Source organism: Bos javanicus, chromosome 3 (assembly GCF_032452875.1).
Source record: "Bos javanicus breed banteng chromosome 3, ARS-OSU_banteng_1.0, whole genome shotgun sequence".
In the NCBI taxonomy this organism is placed as follows: Eukaryota; Metazoa; Chordata; class Mammalia; order Artiodactyla; family Bovidae; genus Bos; species Bos javanicus.
The window spans coordinates 19,452,621-19,464,822 of record NC_083870.1 but is presented as its reverse complement, the minus strand read 5'-3'; the positions used below and the strand labels follow the sequence as shown (position 1 = coordinate 19,464,822).

At 37.8% G+C, this 12,202-nt stretch overlaps 1 protein-coding gene across 7 annotated transcripts in view; it reads right to left on the bottom strand.

Annotated features, from left to right (window-relative positions):
• Positions 1 to 12,202, bottom strand: part of POGZ (pogo transposable element derived with ZNF domain) — a 47,056-nt gene that overhangs the window by 17,099 nt on the left and 17,755 nt on the right. For 3 of the 7 annotated variants that reach the window (XM_061406783.1, XM_061406802.1, XM_061406792.1), the window contains 4 exons: positions 4,091 to 4,266; positions 3,082 to 3,190; positions 1,631 to 1,921; positions 1,332 to 1,550 (listed from right to left, as the gene is read on the bottom strand). In XM_061406783.1, the coding sequence (XP_061262767.1) occupies positions 1,332 to 1,550; positions 1,631 to 1,921; positions 3,082 to 3,190; positions 4,091 to 4,266 (795 nt within the window). Of the gene's footprint in view, positions 1 to 1,331; positions 1,551 to 1,630; positions 1,922 to 3,081; positions 3,191 to 4,090; positions 4,267 to 8,790; positions 8,842 to 12,202 lie in introns of those variants that run through there. The other 4 variants (XM_061406810.1, XM_061406828.1, XM_061406820.1 and 1 more) reach the window with 3 other exon arrangements.

Here is a 12,202-nt window from a genome sequence, read left to right as displayed (position 1 = left end):
TCATTTTTTAATTGGGTTGTTCTTCTGTTGTTGGTTGAGATACAGAAGTAGTTTATATATTCTGTATATTAAGCCCTTATCAGATATATGAGTTACAAATATTTTCTCCCATGAAAAGTGAGTTGCTTTCCCACTCTCCATAACCCTAACCCTTTGATGCTCTAAAGTTTTCAATTTTGAAGTAGTCTCATTTATCTATTTTTTCTTTTGCTGCCTATGCTTTTGGTGTCATATGCAAGAAATCACTGCCAAATCCAATGTCATAAAGTTCTCCCTCTAATGCTTTCTTCTAAGAGTTTTATGGTTTTAGGACTTTTATTTTGGGATTTAATTCACTGAGTTAGTTTTTGTATATGGTGCGTGGTAATGGCCCAACTCCATTTTTTTGCATGTGAATATCCAGTTTTCTCAATACCATTTGTTAAAGGTTTTCGTATTTGTAAAGGGTTCAAATAAAAGCAAAAGAAGAATAAGATTTTCTGACACATGAAAATAAAATGAAATTCCAAACTCAGAGCCCATAAATAGCTTTAGTGGCACACAGTCATATGTCTAGGGCTACTTTTGCACTGAAATGGCACAAAGTAGTTGTGACAGAATCATAGTGTACATGAAGCCTAAAATATTTACTATCTGGTCCTTTACAGAAAAGGTTTGCCAAGTCCTATTCTAGGACTGAAATTGAATATGGTTATGCTCATAATCCTACACCTGAAAACCTCTCTACCAAATATCAACTTTAAAATCTAGTTTAGAAATACATCTCCTGCTCCCTGAACTATCTTTTGATTATCCTACTCATCTCTGATCACTCAATCCATTTCATTCGTCTCCAAACCACAATTAACAGAAAATTCCTTTGGGCTGACTTAGTTACACTTTTCTGGAGAAGGAAATGGCAACCCACTCCAGTACTCTTGCCTGGAGAATCCTGTGGATGGAGGAGCCTGGTGCACTGCTGTCCATAGGGTCGCACAGAGTCGGACACAACTGAGCGATTTCACTTTCACTTTTCACTTTCATGCATTGGAGAAGGAAATGGCAACCCACTCCAGTGTTCTTGCCTGGAGAATCCCAGGGACAGGGGAGCCTGGTGGGCTGCTGTCTATGGGGTCGCACAGAGTCAGACACGACTGAAGCGACTTAGCAGCAGCAGCAGTTGTTACACTCTTCACAAGTGGCAGTCCCCTTTACTAAAGTTTCTGTGATAACAGACTATGGCAACTATACCCTATTTTCTCTATTTCACAGTATAGACTTCTGATACAATAAATACGTTATGCTAATGTTTTTGAATGATTGGCTGCCCAGAGTCTTTCTGATTATCGTACCTTTCATTGAAGACTCAGGCCCGCTGGTTCTTTGAGAGCCATGTGCGGAGCTGTTGTTGGATACCACCACTGGCCCAGGACTCTGGCCCAGGGAAGGGATGGTGTTAAGGGTATTCACCAGTTTGGCCACTTCATTGCTATTTTCACCTGTAACACCAGGTCGCTTCACAGTGACAAAGCTGGCAATGCTCACTGCAGGTGGAGAGGGGAAGGAGGGAGCTTTTTTGACCAAGTGATAATCATCTGTTCTCCAGCCACCACCCATCCCAACTGTGCTATCTCCTCTTCCCAAGCCTCACCTAGTTTGGGGTTCTGAGTCTGGCTGGATTGGCCTGGGGGCTGGACAGCAAGGTGCCCCAGTGAGGTCGGCTGTGTGGCAGTGGGTGTGGTGGAAGTGCTGGGAGTGGACTTGGTCGACTGGGACTGGGACTGTGGGACGGTGCTTCGAATGGTGAGAGTGGCTGGGATGACGGTGGTGAAGGTGTTGGTGGTGGGCCGCACAGGCATCGTGGAGCCTGGCCTCACAGGGGTCATCTGAGAGAACACTTGTGGGACGCCAACTGTCGGCTTAACAAACTGGGTACCTGGGGCTTCAAAAGAGAGACAAAGAAAAGCACCAAATCTTGGTTAGTGAGCTCTCCTATAACACATTCCCTCTGTGTTTACTGGAAATACTAGAATAGGAAAAGATTATTTCCCCAAACTGATGAAAGCAGTTAGCCTCAGTAATCAGCCCTACAAACATCACAGTGAAAGCAGATTTCCATCAACTCCTCCCCAAACACCTTAGCACGCTGCCTTTTCTATTCCAAGAGTAAATCATGAATAGCCTGACCTTGGTACTGGAAGAGAATAATGGGTATAGAGTGGGAAGCAGTATGGGTATACATAGGCCAAGAGGCAGAGCTGGTTCTGAAAAAAGTAATCCTTCTTTCTCAGAATACTAAAGAGTCTTTCATTCTCTTACACAAACTCACAGAGAAGACAGACTATGTATGCCATTCTACTAGGATGTCCCAAAGGTGAGTCTCCTGGATCAACTAGACAATTCACTTACAAGTATTTAAGAAATATCAGAACTAGATAGGATAAGCTCAGACCTGAAGGCCAAAATCCCAATGGGCTCTGAGAACAATGACAAAAACTTAGGAAGACAAGCTACCTTTACCACAACTAAAATAATATAGTGTTTTTTGGCCCAAAATGTAGTAAACACTGAATATAGAACTGGGGACAAAATTATAAGATTTTAAAGAATTATCTTTCAATTTCTTAAAAAAAAACAAAAACAAAAAAACCCCACCACTAGTCATTAGCAATATTCATCCTCAAAGAATATGCCATTTGTTTAACTTATATTCCAAATCTATGCTGTAAAATGCAAGCAAAGTAAGTTTTTAAGCCCACCATGTAAGTAAGTAGACTTATTAGGAATACAGAATTTGGGAGTTTGCATTAATAACAGTCCTCCAGGATAACAAACAACAGCTGAATAAAACAGCAGAAACAGGAAAGTAACTATAAAAACCCTGTTTTACTACCTCATGAAAGGTGGTAAAAAGTTAAAAAGAAAAATAAAATTACCACCCTGGCCAAAGGTTAGGAAGTTTTTTAAAAATGGGGCTTAACTCAATATGATTTTTGTAGTTTCAGAAAGTATACTTTTTAAATGACCTTCAACACTTAGAAACAACAAAAACAAGTCTTTTGGATGCTGGTTTATTCCAAATGGGTAGACATTTTTCCTTACCTGGGACTAGTGTAATTGGTCTAACCGTTTGGCCTTGCTGTACGTTCAACACAATCCCAACCTGATTCATTGCATTTTGTACAGGCCGGACATTTCTTACAGGAAATCCCTGCATTAAAAAGCAAAAGGATCTTTAACATGGAGATCAGCTAACACTAGCAGAGACTGTATTCAGACCTATGTCCAAAAAGTTCCCACACTCTTACCTAATGATTCTCTCTCTCGAACTAGAGCTTTTAAATGACTGAGATGGAGAAAATTCTGGACTTCTGGCAAACTTTTGAGTGACAAATATTAAAACTGGAGAATGAGGTTTGGTGCATATGAACAAAAATGAAAACCTAGTTCTTGTCTTAAGAGAACCTCAGTTTAAAAAACTCATCCACAAACTGACCCCTAAGAATGGGGAAAAAACTGACACTAATGGAGTGATTCAACACATAAACAACTGTAGGAAACTGTCCCCAAAGTCTACTTCAAAAGGCCATACACCTCTGGGAAATCTGTAAGACAAGGCAGGAAAAAGCATCTGCCTTTTTATCCCACACCAGCACTGGGTTTTCAACTCCAATTCTCATTTATATCAAATAAGTCACCTTCCTTCTCTTTCAAAGATCTCCCTGCACTTCACCAATTTTGCACATAAATTTCTGTAAGTCAACTAACTCACCACAGTTTAAGAAAAATAGCCCAAGCAAAGGGTGAGAACTTTTGAGGACCAAGGCTTCCTCTTCCTCATGCAAGCTTCCCACTCTCTCCTGCCTAGACCTCAATCAAATTACTTAACAGCCTCTGGGGGCATAAAGAGGAAATTGCCCAGCTATATGCTATGTTGGGCTGACTACTGAAGTCAGCAGCAAATAAAAACTAGTAAATGAGAAAGCCAGACCAAAGGACAGAACCTAGAACCATTTCTAATTATGCTGGAGACTCAAGTCAGAGCCACAGTTCCCACAGTTCCCACAGTCCCAGAATTCTACCAGGTCCCAGAATTCAGAGTCCTACTTACCTGTGTAGTGATAAATATTGGCTGTGAGGCTACCGGCGAACTAGTCACATGGTTGGCATTCTGCATGACCTGCACAGGCCTCAATACTGGTTGAGTAACCATTGTACCGAGACCTGGGGCTGGATTCTGGGTTAGGATGAGTGGCTGTCCACCTTGTTGGACCAAAGAATTGCCAGCTAAAGGGTAAAAAGAAGAAAAAGAAGAAGGAAAAAAAAACCACTGTAAGCCACAATTTATAAGCAACACAATGGTCTTAGGTAAGAAATGGTGTCCCCATGTATTAAGATATCCAAGACTGTCACTCACCTCAGGTTTAATGTCATCAAACTTACCAAATATTTAAGCTTTACCCAAAGCTACAATGAACAGAAAAATACATAGATACAGAAAGTTCACCAAAATCTCCCTCATATCTTAACTTGTTATTTAATTGCTAAATTGTGAACAACTCTTTAGTGATCCCATGGACCGTAGCCCGCCAGGCTCCTCTGTCCATGCGATTTCCCATTGGAGTGGGTTGCCATTTCCTTCTCTAGGACATCTTCCGGACACAGGGATCGAACCTGCGTCTCCTGCAGTGGCAGGCAGGTTCTTTACCACTGAGCCATCAGGAAACCCACGTATCTTAACAAGGCATGTCTTAACACACATGGTAAGACTTTTACATGGCTATCACTTTGATGATTTAAGTGACCACGTATAATTTCCCAATACCAAATCAGCAAAACCAAGTAACATATAAATTCTTTCTCCATATTTTTACTATGTAAAACCTATTTTTTGGAATGTGATTTGTTGTTAATCTACCTTAAACTTTTAAAAAGAGGAATATCCATCAACAAACAGTAATTCAGCTTCCCAGTGAGCCAAATCTCAGAAATGCAACAGGTTCTCTAAATATCCACTGTCTTGTATAGGATGTATAGGTATGGAAACAGAGACTTCTTTATGTCATCTGAACTTATAGAGAACACACCTGCCAAAACCAATAAATATGACTTCAGAAGATTCATTCATGAATAAATAGTAACAATATCAGCAATATTTGAAAACTAAAGTATTTTAAATTCTTTTTCCTGTGTGATAAAAGTAACTTTGGAAATGTTTAAGTCCTATATTTGCTGGATGTTCTCAGTGCTCAGTCATGTCCAACTCTTTGCAGCTCGTTGGACTGTAGCCCACTCTGTTCATTGGACTTCCCAGGCAAGAATCCTGGAGTAGGTTGCCATTTCTTATTCCAAGGGCTCTTCCCAACCCAGGGATCGAACCCTTGTCTCTTGAGTCTCCTGCATTGGCAGGTGGATTCTTTACCGCTAGCTCCACCTGGGAAGCCTCTGTTTGCTAAGTTTGGCTAAAAAAATCATTAACACTAAGTTTCCTGATTTACAAAGACTACTCTAAATTCTATTTCAGAGAGCCAGTATGCCTAAATCAAAGATTCAAGCAAAATACTGCAGCTCTTTTCACTAGAATGGGATGAACTCCTCTGAAGTTTTAAGTTACATGTGACAGATGGCATTAGTAGTTAGCTACAAAGCTAGACCACCAAAGTGGGTATACAGGTGGCTGGCTATTAATGGGCCAATAGTGACTTGCCCCATGTTCTCCCAGAAACTGAGAGATCATCAGTGGACTAGATTCTCATGGTAACTGGGCCAGCAAACAAGTAATTATAGAAGCTGACAGACAAAAAAATTCCAAGTTCTGTCTATGCTAATTATATGGGTCCTTTTCTCTCTATATATTTCAACATAAATATTTTATTATGAAAATGTTCAAATATATAGAAAAACAGAACACTATAATAAACCTCCATGTACCTATACCAGCTTCAATAATTATCAACTTAAAGCCAACCTTCTTTCATCTATACCTCACACCCTCTTACCAGTTCCCATATTATGCTGAAACAAGTATCAGATCATATCATCTATAAATACATCAATATATATCTCTAAAAAGTAAAGATCCTAAAAAAGAAATACAACATCATTATCACTCCTAAAAAATATTATAATTCTGTGACTATAGTGGATAACACTGTATGATATAATTAAAGTTTGCCGAGAGAACTTAAACATTCTCACTATTCCTATCCCAGCCCCCCAAAATGATAAATATGTGAGGTGGTGGATATGTTAATTAACTAGACAGTGAGAATCCTTTCACAACACACACATATATCAAATCCCCATAATGTACACATTAAGTATCTTACAATTTTATTTGTCAATTATGCCTCAATAAAGTTAAATATATAATTCTTGGGGGCTTTCCTGGTGGTCCAGTGGTTAGGACTCTACACTTTCACAGAAGGGTGCACAGGTTGGATCCCTGGTCTGGGAACTAAGATCCCACATGCTGTGCAGTGCAGCCATAAATAAACAAAACAATTCTTTGATATTAAATATCCAGTTAAAATTCAAATTGACAATTATATTTTTTTGTTTGAGTTAGGTTACAAAAGCGTTCATAAAGTACAACTGATGGACATCTTTAATCTCTTTTAACCTATAGCTTCCCCATCCATCTTTTTATTCTTTCACAATTTATTGTTGGAAAAATATTGACTAAATAAAAATACATATTTTCTATTCACTATTTTAACTGCTAGAGTAAAATAAAATAAATTATCTGAAACTAAAAATTCTTAAGATAAAATCAATGACTAAACATCTCATCTAAATATAGGAAGGGAAGGATGGAAAATTTTTTGCATTTATGTGGAATCAACTAGTATTAGAAAGTCTCAAAAGACAGGCCTTGTTTCCAGGAAATCTATACATAGTCTACTACTATAAACATTAACACATTTTCTGCAAATATTCTCTGATGTTAGGGTCATGTTTGAATTCTGGTGAATTGTTAGGACCTTCCCAAAAATAAAGTGCAAACAAAGAAGGCTTCTAACCATAGACTAGGTTTACAATTCAACTGAAAGCAAAACCAGCATATGGCAAGTCACCCAGAGTAAATATTTATTTAATGAATTCTATAAATTCATTCCAATATAATAATTCCAATTCAAACAAATGAATTGTTTTTAATGATTCCTGCATTCTTATTCTTTCCTAAAAGAAATGCTGACAATTCAGAAGTCTTCCAAAGTTCTATTTCCAGAAAACCAAACAGTCAGTCAGAATCTTGAGGCTTAAAAAAGCCTTTAAAAGAATCATCCAACCAATTCTCTACCTGTAGGTCTGCTCTCAATTAAGTACCACAGCCTTAAACAGATTAAATAATAGAACATCCAACAGCTTCTCTCAAAACACATTCTGTTTATTTTACAAATCTGAAGGTCTTGATTTTTTTCATTAAGTTTATTTACATAGCTTTAAACCTCAGAGATAAGAGGGCTAAATGGAGTAGAAATGGACCAAACAGGAATTGAAAATCATAATTACAGTAAAAAACTTATAACATTAAATTCACATTATTCACAGCTCAGAATTAAGCAGGTCATTTCATTTCATGTTCCTTTCCAATGCATATATACGATCAGCCAGAACTATAGGAATAATTTCTAAATGCTGAGTGATGGATTCTGAAGAATGGCAAAAACAATAGTAAAACATCTTCTGCAATTTTATTCCTAACATTTTCTTAAAAAAGAAAAAAGCCTTACTGAGATGTAATTCACATACCATACATACTGTATCACCCATTTGAAGTGTATGATTTGAAGGCTCTTACGTATATTCACAGATTTTGTGCAATCATCACCACTATTTAATTCCAGATTTCATCATCCCCAAAAGAAACCTTATACCCATTAGCAGTTATTCCCCATTCTACTTCCCCCAGCCCTGGCAACCAACAGTTTTACTTTCTGTTTCTATAGATTCGTCAGTTGTGGGCATTTCATAATAATGGAGTCACACAATACATGGCGGCCTTTTTGTATTTGACTTCTTTCAGTCAGCATGTTTTCCAAGGTTCTTTCATGCTGCAGCATGTATCACTATTCCACTTCTTTCTATGGCCCAATAATGTTCCGTTGTATGAATATACCACATTTTGCTTATTCATTCAACATCTTATGTAGTTTTCACTTCTGGGCTATAATGAATAATGCTGGCATTTCAAGAGTATTTGATAGAAGTCACACAGCTATATATTTCATACAAAAAAGAAAGCTAGACAAACTCAATCTATTAATGTGTGCTTATCTATGCATGAAAGAAATTTTAAGCCTTTATTGTTTTTTTGGCTGTGAGACTTATGGTATCTTAGTTTCCCAACCAGGGATTGAACTCAGGCCCTTGGCAGTAAAAGCTCGGAGTCCTGACTACTGTACCACCAGAGAACTTCCAGAACTGAAGAATTTTTGGAAGAACACACAAGACATATGTAACTATAGTAACCAGTCTATACCTTTTTTTTTTTTTTAAACCATGAACACGGGTCAACATTTTAATTTGAATGCTAGAGCTTTCAAAGTAAATAAAATCAATTTTTATATTTCAAAAAAATTTTTGCACATAGGCCACAGGAATCAAAGGTCCATTCAAAGAAATTAAGTCATGTGATGCTCATCTTGGGCCTCGGAATGCTGTGACCAAAGGGAAATTTAGCAAAACTGGTTGCTCATAGCACTGTGACAAGATTATTTTAAGAGAAACACAGGAAAGCAGTATAATGCAGTGGGAAGGCCACACGTTTCGAAGTCTAAATAATTCAAATCCAGTTTAGTCACTTACTATTTGACCTTAAGTATATTATTCAGACTTTCCACACCTTGGTTTCCACATCTGTAAAAAATGAAAAAAATCTCTAGAGGTTCCTCATCTTTATATATATATGAGGGTCACTAATTATATGTTGAAAAAGAATTCTAGGGGTTTTCCATGTAATAAAAATTATTTTTTTGATATCCAAAGATTGACTGGTGAGGCCGTATGTAGAGCAATCTCTTATGGCAACTTGATACTATCAAATTTTAAATGCCTGACCCAGCAATCTTACTTTATATGACAGATATGCTTACATAGTAGGCACAGATATGATGCCTGAGAATGTTCATCGTAACACTGTTTATAATCACAAAAAATGGGATTATGTAATAAATGTCCAAAAATATGGGAGGTAAATGGTTATATCCAAAAGTAAGAATACCAGGTTCACTTCTACTGGAAATATAAGATACAACATGTCTAGATGGCCATTTCAGGAAAAATACTGATCAAAATCCTTAAAAACTGTGATAACCTCTGATACAACAATTTGACATTTAGAAATATATTCTCAGAACTAAGGATATGAGAAAAGACAGATGTTTACAAAAACTCTTTGAAAGTAGTAGTACACCCCTTTACAACCTATTGCTAAGGACTGTTAACCAAACAACAGGAAATAATCATCAAAAATGTTACATAAAGATTTATTAAAATCACTACATATTAAGGGGAAAAAGCAATTAGAATCTGTATGGGCTCATTTTTATAAGGAGTGAATCACTTCACATAGCATATAGATGTCCATAAAGTACACATACGGGGACTTCCCTAGTTGGCCAGTGGTAAAGTGCCAATGCAGGAGACACAAGTTCAATCCCTGGTCTGGGAAGACGCCACATGGCAACTAGACCTGTGTGCCACAACTATCGAGCCCGTGCCTCAACCACTAAGCCCTAGGGCCCACGGTCAGAAACAAGACACACTGCTGCAATGAGAAGCCTGTGCACTGCAACTACAGAGTAACTAGAGAAAGCCCGCACAAAGCCCGCACAAACCAACAAAGACCACGTGCAGCCCAAAATAAGAAAATAAGTGAATTAATTAAAAAGATACATATAAGTACAGAATAAGTTATAATCAGTTATCTCCAGGTAGTAGGATTATAGTTAAAAATTGTTTCATTCCTTTTACTGTCCCCTTTTTCTACAATGCACGTATTAATCTTATAAAATAATTAAAAATAAGTCCTTTATAGCAATGCAGTAATTCTATGAAGATGTTTACTCTAGACATGAATCTTGAGACATAACTTGCCAATAACTCATTTTCAGAATGTAGAAATAGTCATCAGAAAGGAAGCAGGAGGTATGGGAGGAAGGAAACATAATAAAAAATGTTATAATGAAGCTCATGACTGACCTTTGAATAGTAGTTTTAAGTACGCTGTTAAAAATTTGAAAGGGGCCGTTATGAAAATTATCAGACTGTAAGAGAAATGTGTGAGCTCACTAAACAAGGATTTCAAAGTAGATTTTGTCTTTATCAAATGAAGTTAAAGCAAGAAGCTACAGTTAAAGTTTGAAGGGAAGGCCTGCCATTGTTGTCCCACACCTGGCAGTTGCTGTGTACATTCCTATGAAGGAAGCCTTCGTAAGCTTTTTGGCAGGTACGTGGTGAACACTTCAGTTGCACGGTCAAGAAAGGATCCGAGGTCATGGATACTACAGCTGATTTGTCTGTTTTCTTCTGCCTCATCCTGATTTACAAGCAAAATCTAGAAAACCTGCAAAAGTAAGTGTTTGGTGGCTTATCTAGAAATACTACGAAAACAATGCTGTTATTTTTGGTGAAGAATATCAATTTGTATAGTTTATTTCAGTGTAAATAAAATGTGAATTTTGTGTAAAGTTCAGGTTGTTTTTTTTTTTTTTGGGTGGGGATGAAACATATTTTTGTGGTAAATTCTCTTTTCAAAAATATTTATCATCTTCACAATTGAAGACAAGTTTTTTTTTTTTCTTTCCTTTTTTTGGTATATGGTTTACTACTTTGGGGAATAAAAAAGCCATTTTAATTGTGAAATTATTAAGATTTATCTAACTTTTAAAATATTACATGCTATATGACCCCTGATATAAATTGTTAATGCTTGTATAATTGTTGCTGGCTTTATTGACTATGCCAAAGCCTTTGACTGTGTGGATCACAATAAACTGTGGAAAATTCTAAAAGAGGTGGGAATACCAGACCAGACCACCTGACCTGCCTCTTGAGAAACCTATATGCAGGTCAGGAAGCAACAGGTAAAACTGGACATGGAATAACAGACTGGTTCCAAATAGGAAAAGGAGTTATGTCAAGGCTGTATATTGTCACCCTGCTTATTTAACTTATATGCAGAGTACATCATGAGAAACACTGGGCTGGAAGAAGCACAAGCTGGAATCAAGATTGCCAGGAGAAGTATCAATAACCTCAGACATGCAGATGACACCACCCTTATGGCAGAAAGTGAAGAGGAACTCAAAAGCCTCTTGATGAAAGTGAAAGAGGAGAGTGAAAAAGTTGGCTTAAAGCTCAACATTCAGAAAACGAAGATCATGGCATCCGGTCCCATCACTTCATGGCAAATAGATGGGGAAACAGTGCAAACAGTGTCAGACGTTATTTTGGGGGGCTCCAAAATCACTGCAGATGGTGACTGCAGCCATGAAATTAAAAGACGCTTACTCCTTGGAAGGAACGTTACGACCAACGTAGATAGCATATTCAAAAGCAGAGACATTATTTTGCCAACAAAGGTCCGTCTAGTCAAGGCTATGGTTTTTCCAGTGGTCATGTATGGATGTGAGAGTTGGACTGTGAAGAAAGCTGAGCACCCAAGAATTGATGCTTTTGAACTGTGGTGTTGGAGAAGACTCTTGAGAGTCCCTTGGACTGCAAGGAGATCCAACCAGTCCATCCTAAGGGAGATCAGTCCTGGGTGTTCATTGGAAGGACTGATGCTAAAGCTGAAACTCCAGTACTTTGGCCACCTCATGCAAAGAGTTGACTCATTGGAAAAGACTGATGCTGGGAGGGATTGGGGGCAGGAGGAGAAGGGGACGACAGAGGATGAGATGGCTGGATGGCATCACCAATTCGATGGACATGAATTTGAGTAAACTCCGGGAATTGGTGATGGACAAGGAGGCCTGGCGTGCTGCAATTCATGGGGTCGCAAAGAGTCGGACACAACTGAGTGACTGAACTGAACTGAACTGAACGTAAATGAATGAATATTGAAAAAAAAAAGAAAATAGGAAATGAAACAGAAGCCAATACTATGTAACTTCACTAGTCAATCAACTCACTAAAAAAAAAACACTCTTTCACCATTTCCTTCAGGTAGACAACAACCCTATCCTATTTTCCACACCCAAGAACCAATGACCAA